This window comes from Dermochelys coriacea, chromosome 3 (assembly GCF_009764565.3).
Source record: "Dermochelys coriacea isolate rDerCor1 chromosome 3, rDerCor1.pri.v4, whole genome shotgun sequence".
Lineage (NCBI taxonomy): Eukaryota > Metazoa > Chordata > Testudines > Dermochelyidae > Dermochelys > Dermochelys coriacea.
The window spans coordinates 169,271,030-169,292,268 of NC_050070.1; the positions used below are offsets into that span (position 1 = coordinate 169,271,030).

The following is a 21,239-nucleotide window of genomic DNA, read 5'->3' on the forward strand; positions in this document are numbered from 1 at the left end:
AATGTGGTCTAATTTTGGACTGTGATTATGAAAGTGCTATTACTGATGCTAAGGATATGGATGAATATTGACCCTTTTTGCCTTATGAATCTTAGATAGATTTGCTTCTTCTTTTCTTATACTTAATCCTTTTCTTACTGGCATGCTGTCTCTGAGGCTTCATTCTTTCTCTTGAGGATCACTTCCCAACAGTTGTATGTACTAGTTCTTGCAAACTCTGATCCAAAACTGAGAGATCCAAAATCTGAATTTGGAGCTCTGGGGTCCTGTACATGGAGGCTCAACCACCCTTCCACTCCCTGATATGGCCCTTCCAAGTCAGAATTGAGGTAGCTGTAGGTAAAGCTTTTTCTGCTTCTAACCATGTTGCTTGTGTGTATTTTTTGTGTGTAGAAGTCTACAAAAGTCTTAATCTGGCAAGTTTCATCAGCACTAAATTTAGAATTGCTATCTGTAAATTAGTATAATGAAATCTCATTTAACTGAAACAGGGCCAGATCCCCACTTATTGCTGACATAATTCGGTTTCAGATAATAAAGACATAATGCTTGGAGAAGGAGCAGCAGAGAGGCTTCAAAAGCTGCCTGAAGCTCAGTGCTTATGGGTAAGGCTACAATTTTGTCACAGAGGTTGTGGAAATCATGAAATTTGTGACTTCCAAAGATGTCCAGAGCTCCCAACCAGGCCCCTGCAACTGCCTAGTGGCTCCCATTTTTTTGATGGGTATTTTTAGTAAAAGTCAGGGACAGGTCACTGGCTTCCAGGAATTTTTTTCTTTATTGCCCTTCACCTGTCAGTGACTTTTACTAAAAAAAATATCAGTGAAAAAAATCTTAGCCTTACTTATGGATTTAGGGGCTTGATCCGGTTCCACTCAAATAAGTAGGAAAATTTCCCATAGACTTGAATGGTGCAGGATCAAGCCCTTGGAACAGAGTTTCTGAGACACCTCCTATCTCCTTTGTCCCAGATATGTATGCCTTCAGGAATCTCTGTCCTGAGCTGGCTGTTCATAAGCAGGGGAGCCAGCCAGATGGCTTTGGAGTCCTATGCTCATGGCTGGTGAAACCCTATGCACAGATTTCAAAACCTGTTAAAACTTTATCCAAGTTTATTCCCTCTTGTGTATTCATCTGTCCCTCATTTTACTGAACTGGTATTTTCAGAAACGTGATTTATTTTGGAGCTGCTAAATTCAGAATCACTGTGATATGCAATGTGTCTTGGCAATGGGACAAAATTAGTAGAGGAGCATTTGCTGCTGTTCAAGAGCCCCAAGTGACAAACGTTTGTCATTGAACTGTTGCCTTTCCATAGTGAAGAACAGCAGTGTCCCCTTATTTTGCTGCCACACACCTGATGTTTGAGCTGTGTTTTTCCACTTGCAGAAGTGAATGCAATACCACAAATATCCCTTAAAGAAAAAAATGCACTCATTTTCCTAGCAGTCTGAAAGTTTACAAGGGCAGGAGTGCCTGCCATGATAGAACTATGTATGTATTACACTGAAGTTTAAAGGGACACCACAAACTTGAAATTAAACTTTTTTTAAAAAAATTGTAAGTATTGTCTGTACAACACCTCCCTCATTGATTGGTGTCCCTACCAATTTTGGGAGGGTTTAGCATTATATTTTCCTTTAAAAAAAAAAAAATTGCAAAAACAAACTCACCTGAGCTGCATGCAAGACCCATGTGAACAGCTTTGGAGTCTGTCTAAAGTGTAGCCAGTTGGTTGACTGTCCTTGTAATTCAATAATAAAAATGTTTTTGAGACTAGGTAACCAAGTTGAGCCAATTTATTGTCCAAAGATCAAGTAGTACAGTATGAAAAGGAGGCATACATACCACTCCTCCCAGGAAGTACTTCTCATGCGGTGTGTAGTTCAGCTTGCGCAGAAGGTGTGCTCCCCTATAGGCATTCAGAACCAGTCATATTTATACATTTCCCGAAAATAAATAAAATAAATCAATCTTGCAACTTTTTGGACAGTGGAAATGACTGTAGTTTAAAAAATCGACATTTGGCAAGGAAAAGGCCCTCGTTGGGCAGTCCCCTTTTTGAGCAATTTGGTGAAAAAGTGGTTTAACACAGTAAGAGTTAGGTGCCTGTGAAATTGCACTTTACATATGCGTAATGTATTTTTTCGGGGAGGGAGAGTGGCCAGGCTTCAGAAGCACAGCCTTGAGGCGGTGTTATGATTGGTGAGTTGTCAAATTAGCTGCATAGTGAAAGCATACTGAAATTATGCTTTCATAAAGGATCACATACTATGGTATTTCTCATGTGAAACTTAAAATCATAATCTTTTCCCTATAACCTCGGATATATGGATAGTATCTCTCAGTACTGTGTGTTAGTTTGTCTATATAGGTACATGACAGATGCTCTGTAAACTGATTCTGGGTTCAGGTAATCTGCTCCAAGTAGGATTCAGTTTATAATTTAAACGATTAATTCAGGGAGGGACCAAACTTTCTAAAGAAAGAGAATTTACAAATGGTCTAGGAGCCGGTTAGGGACAGGTAGAATCTTCTAGGTGTGTGTTAAGCAAATAGAGGAGGGTCTGTTGTTTCTCTCACTGGGGAGAGAGAGGGCAGGAGGATGTTATATGGTACCAGAAATATATCTCCCAATATCAGTTATCTGATTTGTTGAGTTGGGGTCCAGATGTAGAATTTAATTTTTTGTATTAAGGTTCAATTCAACACTATATTGTAGCTGTTAGATATGGCCAAAAGCTCTGCATGTCTCCTGAAATCTGAGAGCGCAGTGCTATCTGGATTTCTGAAGATTCATAGATTCCAAGACCAGAAGGGACTATTGTGGTGATTTATTCTGACCTCCTGTATAACACAAGCCATAGAACTTCCCCAAAATAATTCCTAGAGGGTATCTTTTAGAAAAACATCTTATCGTGATTTAAAAATTGCCAGTGATGGGGAGTCCACCACGACTCCTAGTAAACTGTTCCAATAGTTAATATCCCTCACTGTTTAAAAAAAAAATTATATATAAACACACCTTATTTCCACTCTGAATTTGTCTAGCTTTAACTTACAGCCACTGAAGAGCCCTTTAAAATATTTGTTCCCCATACAGGTTTTTGACTGTGATCAAGTAAGACTGAGCTCCTTGAGTCTATCTCTGTAAGACATGTTTCAGAGTAGCAGCCGTGTTAGTCTGTATTCGCAAAAAGAAAAGGAGGACTTGTGGCACCTTAGAGACTAACAAATTTATTAGAGCATCAGCTTTCGTGAGCAAATGCATCCGATGAAGTGAGCTGTAGCTCACGAAAGCTTATGCTCTAATAAATTTGTTAGTCTCTAAGGTGCCACAAGTCCTCCTTTTCTTTTTGCGAATACAGACTAACACGGCTGTTGCTCTGAAACCTGAGACTCCTGTGTGGTGAGCCCTTCTCTGGCTGGCTGAGAGAGCTGTTGCTGATGGCAGTCATGGATTACTGTATTAAAGATATGGTGAAAAGAAAAGGAGTACTTCTGGCACCTTAGAGACTAACAAATTTATTTTAGCATAAGCTTTCGTGAGCTACAGCTCACTTCATCGGATGCATCCGATAAAGTGAGCTGAAGCTCACAAAAGCTTATGCTAAAATAAATTCGTTAGTCTCTAAGGTGCCAGAAGTACTCCTTTTCTTTTTGCAAATACAGACTAACACGGCTGCTACTCTGAAACCATTCAGAAGGAAAATGCTGGATAATGTGGTTTTTGTTTTTTTGTTTTGTTTTTTGTAGGTTTGGGTTTTTTGTTTTTTTTTTGTTTTTTTTTGTTTTTTGCACCTTTATCCACTACCTCATGAAGTTCTTACTTGGCTGACCAACATACCAGTTTTTTACATCACAAGAGAGAGAGACGTATTCTATCACTCTGTCCTACAAAAGTTAACACCATATCTTTCAGAGTAGCAAGCTTATGCTCAAATTTGTTAGTCTCTAAGGTGCCACAAGTACTCCTTTTCTTTTTCCTTCTGAATGTAATAGAACTTCTTTACTGCCTTCCCTCTCCTTGTGGTCCTTGCATCTAAGTGACCATCCGTTCAGCTGAGGAGGGATTCTACTCACTACAGACTTTCATTGCTCAGGCAACAGGCTTGTGTGTGTTTTGTGTTTAAAGGTCTCTCATTTGAACTAAGTTTTTACCAAAATGTCATCATCTGTTCTCCTGTAGGAGGTTGTCTCTTTCATTTCCGAGTTTAGTCACATTGTGACCATCAAGTCAAGAATGTTAATATCTGCCTTCTGACCTCTTCTGGTAGTTTTGTTTGTTCTTGTAAATTTTGGATACCACAGCTGCTGACTAACACATTTTTGGTCTCAGCTATACTAAATAATGACTAATTATTCCTGTTCTTTGAGCAACTCATTCTCTGAACCAACACTTTCTCTCCTACAAATAATTTTCTTAAGTTTGGAGAAATTGTAGGTAAGCTTATGTATCTTAGGATATTACGCATGTTAAATTTACAGGGCTTTTTTGTTTAACCAGAACAGTTTCTTATGAATAAACATGGAGGTGAAACGAATGTGGAGACTAAAATTTGACATTTTGGGCAACTTCTGCATCTAATGAGGGGAGATGGCTCAACTTGAAAGATGGGTCAAAAGTTTTATAGTGGGTTTTGAAGGCCCAAATATAGTGTGGTGACTGATACAAGAAAAGAGATTTATTGTGTGTATACATGTTCCGATAGATTATTTCAGTTGTTTTTACAGTGCTTGCTGATTAAAAGTTACAAATTGGGTTCGTGTTTTGCTCAGGGAAATGGCATTGCTAATCTAATGATTGTCCAGTGTTATGTGCTAGTTTAAATTGGCCTGCAGCTTGTAGGTTTCTATTTGTAAGACTTCTCGTAGCTTTAAAAATTTGATCAGATTTAAAGCTGTACTCTTTCCTTTTTTTTCTTTTAACAGTAGTCGAATGGGGAGATGATGTTAAAGTGGTTTCAGAAGATGAAGCCATGATGTTGGTGAACCATCAAGCAACAGGAGATGTCTGCACGCTAATGATGTGCCTTCAGGATAAAGGCACGGTAGGCTATCACCGGGCAAATGGGCTATTCTCTCTGTATGCAGTTGTTGGTGAGGTATATGTAACAGTGAAACTGATAGGTAGCAGGTTTAAAACAAAAGGAAGTACTTCACACAATGCATAGTCAACCTGTGGAACTCAATGCCAGGAGAAGTTGTAAAGGCCAAAAATATAACGGGGTTCAAAAATAATTAGATAAATTCATAGAGAACAGGTCCATCACTTGCTGTTAGCCAAGATGGTCAGGGATGCAACACTATGCTCAGGGTGTCCCTAAGCCTCTGATTGCCAATTTCTGGAACTGGACAGCAGGGGATGAATCACTTGATAATTGCCTGTTCTGTTCATTCACTTGAAGCATCTACTGTTGGAAGACAGGATACTGGGCTACATGGACCATTGGTCTGACCCAATATGGGCATTCTTATGTTTTATATATAAATCTGCCATTAATAACTTTTTCCTTTAGTATGTTACTCTCCTTTCCCCAGATTTTCCCCTCTCTTCCCCTCCCCCACCCAAAAAAAACCCCAACAGCCCCACAACAAAACCTCACCCAACCCTGTATTAGATTTTGTTTTTCTATGTGACAGCCAGTAATTTAGAGCAGATTTCTGAGATTTTAAATATGGACTTCTTTAGAAATGAGTTACAAGACAAATGTATGAGGCCTAATGTACATGAATTGTGAAGAGGCAAGTCTTCCTATCGTTAATATTGAAGCAAACAGTCAGTCATAAATATTACTTTTTTTTTCTCTCTCTTTCATGCCACCACACTTAACTCATTCCAACTTTCCCCAAAATAAACCAGTACATGTGAAATTTCACAGACATGTTTTTATGCCAGGAGAGAATTTTTTCCCCAAAAAGTGTGAAATAAATTGGATGAGGCATTTCAGAGAAATGAGAGTTCAGAAATTGAAAGTGATCTCTTGTGACCACTTTATTGATCCTGTTTAAGTTGTCAAAATTACTTGGCCTCATTCTAAATTAGGCTTAATATGTTGTACTTGGCAAGGGCTGGTACCTTTTTGGCAGTTTTGTTTGTCATTGCAAAGTTTTCACGTGCATTATGGGTAAGGCTATGTTTTAGCCACTGGTATTTTTAGTGAAAGTCACGGACGGTAAATATAAATTCACAGCCCGTGACCTGTCCATGATTTGTACTATTTACCCATAACTAAAACTTGGGTCAGGGCCCGTGGATGCTTGGGGGGGGGGTGATCTGGGGGGTGCCATGGGTGCTGGGGAGGGTGGCCTGGGACCCCTGCCGGTGCTGGGGAGGAGGCGGGGGGCGGCAGTGTGAGACCATGGCTGGCTCTTGGGAGTGGGGGGTTGCCCACTGATGACACACGGATAGGGACCCCAGCTGGTGGGGCTGGTAGGTTCACTACCCAGCTCTGCGTGTCCCTGCAACTCCTAGGGGAAGGGAAGGCCAGGTGGGCTCCACATACTGCCCCTGCCAAGCTCTGGTTCCGTAGCTCCCATTGGCCAGGAATCGCAGACAATGGGAGCTGCAGGGGCGATGCCTGTAAGCAGGGACAGTGTGCAAAGCCCCCTAGCTGCTGTGCCTAGGTCAGGAATTGTAGGGTCATGCTAGCTGCTTCCAGGGAGCCTTCCCCTGCCTGCCCAGGTAAGTGTTGCCCTGCAACTCAACCCCCTGCCCTGAGCCCCCTCCCACACCCAAACTGCTGCTGGCCCAGGGGCTGCCAGAGTGTTCGGGTAGCTCCTCAGCCAGACACACCAGCTGCTGCAAAAGTCATGGAGGTCACGGAAAGTCACGGAATCCGTGACAGACATGCAGCCTTAATTATGGGCTATGTAGAGTTCATAAAAGTCCATATGGCTCAGATGTTGGTGATCACAATGTGGGGAGTTCTATGAGGAAGGAGTAGTCTGAGGGGTAAGCAGGAGAGGGTGCCATATGTGGGTAGGCTAGGAAGAAAACGAGATGTACATAGCAATTTCAAGAGACTACTACTCCAACTATATTGAATCCACTCTACATTCTCTTCTGTCCCCACTAGCCTAATGAAGCTTTCACAATGGAAGGAAGGAAGGAGGCACGAGAAATACCTTGCAGTCTTTCCCCAACGTCTCTGTACACCTTGTACCTTCACAGGAAACCCTGACACTAAGTCATTCTTATATATATTTTTTTTCCCGAATAATATAGGGAAATTCACAAGCATTTAAATTTGATTAAGATGGAGTTAAGATGTTGTGTATACACACACACGTATATATAAAAATAAGGGGTGTCAAGCAATTAAAAAAAATTAATTGCGGTCATAAAAAATAATAGAATATCATTTATTTAAATATTTTGGATGTTTTCTACATATTCAAATATATTGATTTCAATTACAACACAGAATACAAAGTGTATATTGCTCCCTTTATATTTATTTTTGATTACAAATATTTGCACTGTAAAAACAAAAGATAGTATTTTTCAATTCTCATATTACAAGTACATTAGTGCAATCTCTTTATCATGAAAGGTGAACTTACAAATGTAGAATTATGTACAAAAATAAAGAAATTCAAAAAGAAAACAATGTAAAACTGTAGAGCCTTAAAGTCCATTCAGTCCTACTACTTGTTTAGTCAATCACTCAGACAAACAAGCGTGCTCACATTTGCGGGAGATACTGCTGCCTGTTTCTTATTTACGTCACCTGAAAATGAGAACAGCATGGCACTGTTGTAGCTGGCATAGCAAGATATTTATGTGCCATTTTCATATGTCCCTTCATGCTTCAACCACCATTCCAGAGGACGTGTCCTTGCCAATGACAGGTTCTGTTCAATAATGATCCAAAGCAGTACGGACTGATGCATGTTCATTTTCATCATTTGAGTCACATGATACCAGGATACGATTGATGTTCTTTTTTGGTGGTTCAGGTTCTGTAGCTTACGCATCAGAGTGTTACTCTTTTTTAATACTTCTGAAAGCATGCTCCACATCTTGTCCCCCTCAGATTTTGGAAGGCACTTCAGATTCTTAAACCTTCAGTCGAGTGATGTCTCTATCTTTAAAAATTTCACATTGGTACCTTCTTTGCGTTTTGTCAAATCTGCAGTGAAAATGTTCTGAAAACAAACGTGCTAGGTTGTCATCACAGACTGCTATAACATGAAATATATGACAAAATGCGGGTAAAACAGAGCAGGGGATGTACAATTCTCCCCCAAGGAGTTTGTCACAAATTTAATTAACACATTTTTTAACGAGTGTCATCAGCACGGAAGCATGTCCTCTGGAATAGTGGCCGAAGCATACAAATGCTTTTAGCATATCTGGCTCGTAAATATCTTGCAATGTCGGCTACAAAAGTACCCTGCAAACGCCTATTCTCACTTTCAGGTGACATTGTAAATAACAAGCAGGCAGCATTATCTCCTGCAAATGTGAACACGCTTGTTTGTGTTAGCGATTAGCTGAACGAGAAGTAGGACTGAGTGGACTTTAAAGTTTTACATTGTTTTTGAGTGCAGTGATGTAACAAAAAAAATCTGCATTTATAAGTTGCACTTTGACAATAAAAAGAATGCACTACAGTACTTGTATGAGGTGAATTGAAAAATACTGTTTAACATACTTGGAGTGTAAACATTTGTAATAAAAACTAATATAAAGTGAGCACTGTACACTTCGTATTTTATGTTGTAACTGAAATCCATATATTGGAAAATGTAGAAAAACATCCAAAATATTTAATAAATTTCAATTGGTATTCTATTGTTTAACAGTGCGATTAAGGCCGCAATTAATTGCAATTAATTTTTTGAGTTAATTGCGTGAGTTAACTGCGATTAATCGACAGCCCTAATATATAACCAGAGAGAGAGAGAGAAAATAAAATTATCAGTGACATAATGGGAAAAGCTTTTCAGAAACTTTTGTCATCCTCTGATGACAAGAACATTGCCCTGGATATTAAAAGTTACGATTAAATGTTATGCCTTCCCTCTCTTCCACAGCATTATAAAATATGGAAATGACCAATCAAGATTTACAGAATAACTTTAATTCCACCTCTGTCTCACAGGCCAGAAAAAAAGTGAAAAACCAGAGACTGCATCATCCACAAACAAAGCACATTTAATGTACCAGTTACTCTGAAAATCAAGGAAGTAATATATTTGGACTACTTTAATTTTGTTTTTACTCTGCTGTAATATTTAAACTGCATTGTACCTGTCTTTACAATGATAGAGTGAACACTTCCTGCTTTCTTTAAGGCCTTTGGGAATTTTGTAGAAATTTTACATTGCTTCACCAACTGTGACCACATTTAGGGCCGTTTATTTGGGACAGTTCCCCAGAGGCACTCTGTAAATGTTGTGTCAATATGAGACTAAGCATAGACATGTAACTATAGTGTCTTGTTTCAAACCTCTTAAAGATCAGACCAAGACTTAGATAGTTTACATTTTTGAGAAATCACTTAAGTATCCTTGATAACATATAAAGAAAATCAAAGTTACATACATCCACGTTCTTTGACTCCATAGATATCCTTTATAAAGTAGGTTTAATGGATTAAAGATATTCACAGGCTTCAAACTTCATTAGGTTTCTATAAAATCTTCCATCAGAATGTCTCCATCACATAAGGTGTGATGAGTGCACAGAGTGCTACAGAACAGAGACAGAATTAAAGATTTTTTTAGAAGTCCTTCATTATTTGTTTCCATTCTTTCTGATATTGGTTATTGTTTTCTTTTTAACCTTAAGTCTGAATTTCCAAGCTTTCTCAAGTCTGTGGGTTTTGAGTAAACTACGGCAAGCTACAGTCCTTCACTCTTGGGTCCAGAGCTTAAGTATTGATTTGCCTTTTTTAGTTTGCATTTTTTAAAAATGTAAAATCTTAGTATGTGTTGAAATATTGCATGATTCATATAAGTAATTATAATAGTTGTTTGGAAAATCAGTCTAGCTTATCGATAATAGAGTTGCTAAATCAAATGCTTTGAATTGCTTAAATCAGATCTCTAATAACTGTGAGAGTACAGCGTGGCATTGGTCATTTCTTTTGAGCAGAAATCTGGAACACTAGAAAGGTAAAACAAATTGATATGGCCAGAAGAAATCATTGCATAACTACTACTATTAAAGTGAGCTTACGTTTTAAATATACTACTGAAAAAGTCTTCCCCCCCCTCTCTCCCCCCTTTGGGTTTTGAGAACTTTCACACCATTGGTATTTGTCTGTTCTTAACAAATTGGTGATGTCCCAGAAAGGTTTTTAGGTATTATTGTTAATTATTATTATTATTTATTTATTAATCTAACTCCTATAGTGCTTTTCATCAGTAGATCTCAAAGCACTTCTCAAAGGAGGTAAATATTAGTATCCACACTTCACAGATGAGGAAACTGAGCCTCAAAGGTGAAGTGGCTTTTCCAAGGTCACCCAGCAGGCTAGTGGCTGAGCTAGGAATAGAACCCAGGTCTTCTGAGTCCCAATCATTTGTTAAATCAAATAGATTTGGTGGTGACTATCCATTCACAACACTTTTTTAAAAAAAGAGGAGGTAAATTCAGAATTCTGAACTGTCTGACTTACTGCTGAAGATCAGGTTCTGCACATAGCAAGGGCGGGTGCTGCAGTGCTCTGAAAATTCACCAGCGGATTCTTGAGGGGCACATATTAGCAAAATGACAGTGTGTTAGAATCTATGACATACTGGACTGTTTGTTTATAAACAAAATATTCAAAAAAACCCCCATTGATGTTAGCCTTCTCAAATTTAAATAGAAATGCTAATTAACTGTAACACTTTCTGAAAACATTGTTCCAGATTTGCTTGCATGAATTAGGGAAACGTGGGTCTCCTGTGAAGGGAATATTCCTGTCAGTTGAAATTAAACTTTATTCCTTATAATATAAGGTGTGCAAGGTTTTCTCTTTAAAGACAAGTTTTACAGAGCAGAGTTTCTGCTTGTTGGAAATCGGATCTGAGGTCATCTGTTCAAGATTACTGTCCCTTTTATATAGTTTTGAGAAGTTGAATTGGTGTCAACTGTGAAGCTTGTCGAGATTTCACAAATAGAAGTATATTATCGGTTCAGCCAAGAAGGATAAGTTAAAATGACTCAGTGGTGGTGTTACCAGAGTAGTATCTATATGTTTGGTTATACTTCCTTGTGTAAAACAAGGATCCCAGAGAGCACTGTTTGAGAGAGTGCAGTTGGGAAGAGAGACTGCTTTTTACCTTGCACCAGTGATGGATTAATGATTTTGCTGCCCCTAGGCCCAGAAATAATTGCCGCCCCCTCCCCTCAACTCACCTCCGCTCCGCCTCTGCCTCCTCCCTTGAGCGCGCCTCCGGGTCCTGCTTCTCCCTGCTCCCTAACAGTGCTTGGGCACGTAACAGCTTCGCAAAGGAGGGGAGGAAAGGGGGGGAACATGGCACGCTCAGAAGAGGAGGTGGGATTGGGGCGGGGATTTGGGGAAGGGGACCAATAGGGGCAGGGACGGGGTGGGTGAGGAAGGGGTGGAATTGGGGTGGGGCCGGGGGGGAGGGCATGAACCAGCACCAGGAGAAGCAGCCTCTGGCTGCTATTATAAATTTGCCGCCCTAGGCCTAGGCGTTAATACGCCGCTGTCTTGCACTGCAAGTTTCAAGACTTGCTTTTCCCAGTTTCACTGTACAGTTACAGCAGCTGTTACAAGATCAAAGTCCATTTAATCAGATTGCACGATTCAAGAGCTGCTCAGAGTGAGATGAAGTCAGCCCTGTGGAATAGGAAGCATCTGGGCTTGTAGTTTATCCTGGGAAATACTTTTCTTCACACTTCATCCTCATTCACCTTTACAAAGAGGACGACGACTTGTGGCACCTTAGGGTATGTCTACACTACAAAATAAGGTCGAATTTATAGAAGTCGGTTTTGTAGAAAGCGTTTTTATACAGTCGATTGTGTGTCTCCACACAAATGCTCTAAGTGCATGCAGTCGACGGACTGTGTCGACAGTACCGAGGCAACAGTAGACTTCCGGAGCTTTGCACTGTGGGTAGGTATCCCACAGTTCCCGCATTCTGCACCCCCATTTGAATTCTGGGTAGAAATCCCAGTGCCTGATGGGGCTAAAACATTGTCGCGGGTGGTTCTGGGTACATATCGTCAGGCCCCCGTTCCCTCCCTCCCTCCGTAAAAGCAAGGGCAGACAATCGTTTTGTGCCTTTTTTCTTGAGTTACCTGTGCAGACGCCATACCATAGCAAGCATGGAGCCCGCTCAGCTAACCGTCACCGTATGTCTCCTGGGTGCTGGTGGACATGGTACTGCGTTGCTACACAGCAGCAGTTTATTGCCTTTTGGCAGCAGACAGTGCAGTATGACTGGTAGCCATTGTTGACGTAGTCCAAGGTGCTCTTTTAACCAGGTGCCTGGCAAACATGGGAGTGACTCAGCCAGGTCATTTCCCTTGTTTCATCTCAAGGCTATTGAGTCCTACCGGCAGTGCACTGTCTTTTAATCTGCAGCTAGCAGAAGACGATGGCCAGTAGTCATACTGCACCATCTTCTGCCGAGCACCCAGGAGGTGACGATGGCTAGTGGTCGTACTGCACAGTCTGCTGCCAGCAAGATGTATAAAGATAGATGAAGTGGCTCAAAACAAGAAATAGACCAGTTTTGTTTTGTATTCGTTTTCTCCTCCCTCCCTCCCTCTGTGAAATCAATGGCCTGCTAAACCCAGTTTTTAGTTCTATCCTTGAGGCGGCCATTCAGTTTCTTGCAAAGCCACCCCCTTTGTTGATTTTAATTCCCTGTAAGCCAACCCTGCAAGCCATGTCGTCAGTCGCCCCTCCTTCCGTCAGGGCAACGGCAGACAATCGTTCCGTGCCTTTTTTCTGTGCAGATGCCATACCACGGCAAACATGGAGCCCACTCAGATCACTTTGGCAATTAGGAGCACGTTAAACACCACACGCATTATCCAGCAGTATATGCAGCACCAGAACCCGGCAAAGCGAAACTGGCCGAGAGGCGATGTCAGCGCGGTGACGAGAGTGATGAGTACATGGACGCAGACTTCTCTCAAAGCATGGGCCCTGCCAATGTGGGCATCGTGGTGCTAATGGGGCAGGTTCATGCGGTGGAGTGCCGATTCTGGGCTCGGGAAACAAGTACAGACTGGTGGGCCCGCATGGTGTTGCAGGACTGGGACGATTCCTAGTGGCTGCGAAACTTTCGCATGCATAAGGGCACTTTCATGGAACTTTGTGACTTGCTTTCCCCTGCCCTGAGGCTCAAGAATACCAAGATGAGAGCAGCCCTCACAGTTGAGAAGCGAGTGGCAATAGCCCTGTGGAAGCGTGCAACGCCAGACAGCTACCGGTGAGTCAGGAATCAATTTGGAGTGGGCAAATCTATTGTGGGGGCTGCTGTGATGCAAGTAGCCAACGTAATCAAAGGTCTGCTGCTATCAAGTGCAGTGACCCTGGGAAATGTGCAGGTCATAGTGGATGGCTTTGCTGCAATGGGATTCCCTAACTGTGGTGGGGCCATAGACGGAACCCATATCCCTATCTTGGCACCGGAGCACCAAGCCAGCGAGTACCTGGAATTAAAACCGCAAGGGGTACTTTTCAATAGTGCTGCAAGCACTGGTGGATCACAAGGGACGTTTGACCAACATCAACATGGGATGGCTGGGAAAGGTACATGAAGCTCGCATCTTCAGGAACTCTGGTCTGTTTCAAAAGCTGCAGGAAGGGACTTTCTTCCCAGACCAGAAAATAACCGTTGGGGATTTTGAAATGCCTATAGTTTTATTTGGGGACCCAGCCTACCCCTTAATGCCATGGCTCATGAAGCCATACATAGGCAGCCTGGAGAGTAGTCAGGAGCTGTTCAATTACAGGCTGAGCAAGTGCAGAATGGTGGTAGAATGTGCATTTGGACGTTTAAAAGCACGCTGGCGCAGTTTACTGACTCGGTTAGACCTCAGCTAAACCAATATTCCCACTGTTGTTACTGCTTGCTGTGCACTCCACAATATCTGAGAGAGTAAGGGGGAGACGTTTATGGCGGGGTGGGAAGTTGAGGCAAATCGCCTGGCTGCTGGTTATGCACAGCCAGACACCAGGGCGGTTAGAAGAGTACAGGAGGGTGTGGTGCGCATCAGAGAAGCTTTGAAAACCAGTTTCATGACTGGCCAGGCTACAGTGTGAAAGTTCTGTTTGTTTCTCCTTGATGGAAAACCCCCGCCCCTTGGTTCACTCTACTTCCCTGTAAGTTAACCACCCTCCCCACCTCCCTTTGATCACCGCTTGCAGAGGCAATAAAGTCATTGTTGCTTCACATTCATCCCGCCTTTATTCATTTGTCACACAAATAGGGAGATAATTTCCAAGGTAGCCCAGGAGGTGGTGGAGGAGGGAAGGACAAGGCCATACAGCACTTTAAAAGATTAAAACTTATTGAATGCCAGCCTTCTGTTACTTGGGCAGTCCTCTGGGGTGAAGTGGCTGGAGGCCCCTCCACCATGTTCTTCAGCGTCTGGGTGAGGAGGCTATGGAACTTGGGGAGAAGGGCGGTTGGTTACACAGGGGGTGTAGCAGCAGTCTGTGCGCCTGCTGCCTTTCCTGCAGCTCAACCGTATGCTGGAGCATATTAGTTTGATCCTCCAGCAGCCTCAGCATTGAATCCTGCATCCTCTCATCATGCTGCCGCCACCTTTCAGCTTCAGCCCTCTCTTCAGCCCGCCACCTCTCCTCCCGGTCATTTTGTGCTTTCCTGCACTCTGACATTGTCTGCCTCCATGCATTTGTCTGTGCTCTGTCAGTGTGGGAGGATAGCATGAGCTCAGAGAACATTTCATCGTGAGTGCGTTTTTTTCGCCTTTTAATCTTCTCTAGCTTCTGGGAAGGAGAAGATCCTGTGATCCTTGAAACGCATGCAGCTGGTGGAGGGGGGGAAAAAAAAAAGGGACAGTGGTATTTGAAAAGACGCATTTTATAGAACATTGGGTACACTCTTTCACAGTAAACCTTGCTGTTAACATTACGTATATAGCACATGTGCTTTCGTTACAAGGTTGCAATTTGCCTCCCCCCACCGCATGGCTATCAGCAGGGAACATTTCTGTTTAGCCATAAGCAAACAGTCCAGCAGGAACGGGCACCTCTGAATGTCCCCTTAAGAAAAGCACCCTATTTCCACCAGGTGACCATGAATGATATCACTCTCCTGAGGATAACACAGAGAGATAAAGAACGGATGTTGTTTGAACGCCAGCAAACATACACTGCAATGCTTTGATCTACAATGATTCCCGAGTACGTGCTACTGGCCTGGAGTGGTAAAGTGTCCTGCCGTGGTGGATGGAAAAGGCTGCCCTCCCCAGAAGCCTTTTGCAAAGGCTTTGGGAGTATATCCAGGAGAGCCACGAATGCCAGGGCAAATTAATCATTAAACATGCTTGCTTTTAAACCATGTATAATATTTTAAAAGGTACACTCACCAGAGGTCCCTTCTCCGCCTGGTGGGTCCGGGAGGCAGCCTTGGGTGGGTTTGGGGGGTACTGGCTCCAGGTCCAGGGTGAGAAACAGTTCCTGGCTGTCGGGAAAACTGTTTTCTCTGCTTGTTTGCTGTGAGCGATCTACAGTCTCCTCATCATTGTCTTCCTTGTCCCCAAAACCTGCTTCCGTGTTACCTCCATCTCCATTGAAGGAGTCAAACAACACGGCTGGGGTAGTGGTGGCTGAACCCCCTAAAATGGCATGCAGCTCATCATAGAAGTGGCATGTTTTGGTCTCTGACCTGGAGTGGCCGTTCGCCTCTCTGGTTTTCTGGTAGGCTTGCCTCAGCTCCTTAAGTTTCACATGGCAGTGCTTCGGGTCCCTGTTATGGCCTTTGTCCTTCATGCCCGGGGAGATTTTCACAAATGTTTTGGCATTTCGAAAACTGGAACGTAGTTCTGATAGCACGGATTCCTCTCCCTATACAGTGATCAAATCCCGTACCTCCCGTTCGGTCCATGCTGGAGCTCTTTTGCGATTCTGGGACTCCCATCATGGTCACCTCTGCTGATGAGCTCTGCGTGGTCACCTGCAGCTTGCCACACTGGCCAAACAGGAAATTGAAATTCAAAAGTTCGCGGGCCTTTTCCTGTCTACCTGGTCAGTGCATCTGAGTTGAGAGTGCTGTACAGAGCAGTCACAATGGAGCACTCTGGGATAGCTCGCGGAGGCCAATACCATCTAATTGCATCCACAGTACCCCAAATTCGACCCAGCAAAACCGATTTCAGTGCTAATCCCCTTGTCGGGGGTGGAGTAAGGAAATCTATTTTAAGAGCCCTTTAAGTCGAAAAAAAGGGCTTTGTCATGTTGGCGGGTGCAGGGTTACATTGATTTAACGCTGCTAAATTCAACCTCATCATCTAGCGTAGACCAGGGCTTAGAGACTAAGAAATTTATTTGAATATAAGCTTTCGTGAGCTACAGCTCACTTCATCGGATGCATCATTGAATGCATCCGATGAAGTGAGCTGTAGCTCACGAAAGCTTATGCTCAAATAAATTTGTTAATCTCTAAGGTGCCACAAGTCCTCCTTTTCTTTTTGCCGATACAGACTAACATGGCTGCTACTCTGAAACCATTCATTTTTAAGTGGGTAGGATAGAAAGCAAAAAGCAGTGCACCTCCTGAAACTGAATCAGAAAAAATAAATTCCTTGTGTTTGTGTCAGTGTGGATCCCAATCTGAGTGTGCATGTGTCTTATGCATGTGATATTGCAGGGGTGGCAAACCTCTGGCTCCGGAGCTGCATGTGGCTCTTCAGAGGTTAATATGCGGCTCCTTGCATAGGCGATGTCCGTGGCTGGAGCTACAGATGTTAACTTTCTAGTGTGCCGGGGGTTGCTCACTGCTCAAACCCCTGCTCTGCCCCAGGCCCTGCCCCCACTCCATCCCTTCCCCTGAGCCTGCCATGCCCTCACTTCTCCCCACTTCCTCTCCAGAGCCTCCTGCACATGCGGAACAGCTGATTGCAGCAGGCAGGAGGCGCTGACTGGTGGGGCTGCTGGAGGGCGGGAGCTGATGGGAGGCTGCTGACGTATTACTTTGGTCTTCGGCAATATACATTAGTAAATTCTGGCTCCTTCTCAGGCTCAGGTTGGCCTTCCCTGTGATATTAGAATCTTTTGAATATTAGTGTCTGCTGTACTATTAGTGCTCGTGTGCCTTCCCCCACCAAAGGGCATAAAGCCCAGAACAGCTGTAGCTGTCCCTTGGTTCCTTCTTACAGCCTGTGATCATGTCACACAATGAGCGATGTCTACCACAGTCACTGCACAGAGCTTCGTGGCTGCAGGCCTCTGGCATTCTGGGAGAAGTGCCGTGTCAAAATGATGATTTGCCCTTCTAGGGCAGACTGACATAGTGCACACATGGGTGACCCACCATACTCTGTGAAAAACTCCCGGGCCACATTCTATTCATTTGGTATCCAGGCCACAACCCCAAATGGGTGAACCCTCTAAATATCAGGGGTACTCCAGACAAAAGATACCTACTTTCAACCATGGTTTTCTAAGTACCCAAGAAAAAGCCACGGTTCTCTTGGAGGTGGCCATAGTCTTCCTCAGTTGCTCATCAGCCTTCATCTGCTTCCAGACAACAGGCTTGATGGATGGGTCAAAATCCACATTTAACCACTCAAGTGCCAGCCCATACCCTCCCTTTGGAGGCCAGCTTGACTCCCGTCCTCCACCCCCAATTAGGCTTGGACTTCTATAACTGACAGATGAGTGCTGGACATTGTCTGCTTGCAATTTCAGTCCTTTTCCTCACTCCCATTCCCTGTCCCTCTTCGGGGTCCCTTCAGCTAAGGAAGGAGTAGCTTCTGTGCTTTGCCTAGGATCTATAGTGTGGATACCTCCTGGAGTAACAGGGAAGATGCTTCTACTGATACTTCCTAGATCTGGGATAGGGTGAAGATCCCTTTTTCTCCAGGATAAGGAAGACTTAACAAATGTATATGCCATCTCCCATTCAGAATGGTAATACTTGCTTCCGTCATCTCTTTTCTTCAAGCTCAAGACAAGTTTCTTGTGTATGCATTTCTACCAATTCCTTTTTTTTTCCCATAGCAGTTTGCAAAAATTGGACAGGATGCAGCCATTACTCATTCTGACAGCTCCATATTAACAGACACAATTCTGGCTAACACATCTCCTCAAGATGTCTATTGATCCTTCCATACCACTTCCAGATTTTACAGGGATACTATCATAGCCTCTGAAACCTATCATAGAATGAGGGTCAGATATTTCATCCACACCCAAGGTCATGGTAGCTGACTGTGGATGTTGGCTGATTGAGTGCTACTGATGGACTGCTTCTTAAAAGTACCAGAGAACTTCCTGCAAAGGTGAAAACTCTCCATTGTACCTTTAAATGGAAATGATTTTCAATTTGGGCAGCCTAACACAACCATGACATGCTGAAGGCCCCTTATACCAAAAGATCCTCTGCCACATTCTAGATTTAAAACACTCTGGACTTCTTAGTTTTGCCTAAGTCCACCTTGCCGCAATCTCAGCAATAGTAAATGCTCACCAATCAGAGAACCCCTTTTTATGTGCAATCTTAATATTGTCCTTACAAGCCTCCTGGAATCCCCTTTGGGCCTCTCTGAATGCTCTCTATACCACTTTATTCTCAAAGTGGCTGCCTTAGTTGCCATTACGTCATCCAGAAGGGTCAGTGAACTCCAACCTCTTTACCATAACATTCCATAGAGATAAGGCGGTGTTAAAACTTTACCCAAGTTTATTCCCTATATTGATTCAAACGAAAATCTGGCACAGTCTATTAGTTTATCCCCTTCCACCTTCCCCAACCCCAGTTCTCTTTGGGAGAGAAGAAATTCCCCACCTTGGACCCTTGCTTCAAGGGTCTTGCTATGTTATCTCAATAGGACATAGGTAAGGCTGCGAGTCTGTCACAGAAGTCGTGGATTCTGTGACTTTCCGGGACCTCCATGCCAGACTCGCAGCCAGGTGCGACTGATCCCAGGGCCGCCCGAGCAGTTTGGGGGGGACTGCACCGGCCCCTCCCTGCAGCAGCAGTGGCCGTGGTCGGGGCCGTCTCCTGCCAGCGTCGTCGTTAGCAGTCCCATGTCGCTCCTCCAGCATCAGCAGGTGCCCCAGAGGGCCTGCCCCCCGGAGGCCCCTCTTCAGAGCAGCATCTGCGCCCCTAGGGGCTCCTCTCGAGAGCAGTAGCTGTGCACCTGGAGCCCCCTAGAACACCAAAAATTTAGTCGGGTATATAGTACAAGTCATGGACAGGTCATGGGGCCATGAATTTTTGTTTGTTGTCCAGGACTTTTTACTAAAAATGCCCATGACTAAATCTTAGCCTTAGACATAGCCTATGTCTATGCAGCAACAGCTGTGCGTTGGATAGCCTGTCCAAAGTAGCTTGACTCAAGCTAGCACAAGTAATGCTAGCAGTGAAGACAGCGCAGGCTTCAGCATGGGTAGTACAAGTCCATCATGAACCCTGAGTACCTTCTTGGCTCAGTAGCCTGTACTGTGCTGACTTTGCTGCAGCTGTTACCCATATCAACTGGATTCATGCTAGCTCAGATTGGCTAGCTTGTGCACAGTTTTTGCTGTACAGATATAACTAAAGCCTTTCAGACACACTCCATCTTTTGGTTGCCACCTCTGGTGCTTCAAAGGGTCAAGCCATTTCCTCCCAGAGAAGCGTAAATGGATTTCATAGTGTGTTCCAATCTGCTTTCATCTGTCAGCTGCATCTCTTCCTCCAGATACTAAAGTTCACTCCACTAGAGCACAGGCTGCCCTTTCTGTATACTTCAGGAACATCGCTCCGTCTGAAATTTGTAAGGCAGCTCTGTGAAGTTAATTCCCTTACTTTGTCAAACAGTATGTTTTTGGCCTGGCTGCAAGATCAGATGTCAGATTTCATCAGGCAGTATTACAGTCGTTATCTAGTCAATGTCAATCAGGACTTCAGTCTGACTTTCCAGACTGGATACTGCTTATTAATTACCTAGAGTGGGATCCACATGCGCACGTACTTGAAGAAAGAACAGTTATTTAACCTTTGTAGTAAGTGTGGTTCTTTGGGATGTAGTCATCCATACGGATCCCATGACCCTCCCTTTACCCTGCTTTTTCAGAGTCCTCTGGGATTCTGAATTAGTGAGGGAATTAAGGTATGGTTATGGCTGCTCTGCCTGTTTGTGTCCTCGGGGGGAGGGCACGGGGCATATGTGGCACAGGGGTGGCTCAACTGATACTGTTGTTCAAAAGCTTTGATCTCATGGACATGGATGTATCCACATCTAAAGTGGGATCCACATGGATTACAACATCTCAAAGAACCATATTTACAGGTAGGTAATTGTTCTTCACCTGGAGATAGACTATTTTATGTCAGATAACTGTTTTAAAAAGTCTGTTACCCACCACTTGCATTTTATTTTTGATATTTTTTTTTTACGGGAGACACAAAGTCGCTGAAGATTTAATATCAAATAGATAATTTCTCTAAACTTTAAACTGAGTACAGTTTGTGGATGAAGCTATCTGATTTAAAATGGGGGTGGCATGTCAGAAGGAGGCTCTGATGGGATCCCTGGGGTATAACCTGGGACTGTGGGACCACTGTGTCCCCTTAACTCACTATTCTGGGTTGTCTCTCACAGTGCTTTGCTAGTGACAAGCAGCAAACTCCTCCAGGCTCTATCACTCAGCACACCCGCATGTGGAGCCCCACACCCAGCTAGATTGCATTAACGCTCCCAGAGCCACTCATGAATCACGCAGAGTAAGGCAAATTCCACCCTCCCCCAGCTCATAGCCTTATACTTCAGGAATATACCTGTCTTGCACTGCTCAAGACCCTTTCTTGAGCAATGCAAGTTTATTTATTGGTTCACCACTTCATCAGTGGAAAGTGGATATACACCAGCCTTTGCAAACTTGAGCAGATTTACCAAGCTCTTCAGGCAAACTCATTGGTGAAGAAAAACAGTAAAACAAATTTATTGATTACAAAATATATATTTTTAAGTGATTATAAGTGATGGGCAAAAAATAAAATTAAATATATGCATCCAGGCTAGACTCTTAACCCTATTAGACTGGGCAACATCTTGGTTAAGCAGTTTTTCTCACCCTACTGGA

At 43.3% G+C, this 21,239-nt stretch overlaps 1 protein-coding gene across 6 annotated transcripts in view; it reads left to right on the top strand.

Moving 5' to 3' along the window:
- The window catches only part of LPGAT1 (lysophosphatidylglycerol acyltransferase 1), a 135,275-nt gene that overhangs the window by 41,238 nt on the left and 72,798 nt on the right, over positions 1-21,239 (top strand). For all 6 annotated transcript variants that reach the window (XM_038397149.2, XM_038397152.2, XM_043511783.1 and 3 more), the window contains one exon: positions 4,933-5,051. In XM_038397149.2, the coding sequence (XP_038253077.1) occupies positions 4,933-5,051 (119 nt within the window). The remainder of the gene's footprint in view (positions 1-4,932; positions 5,052-21,239) is intronic.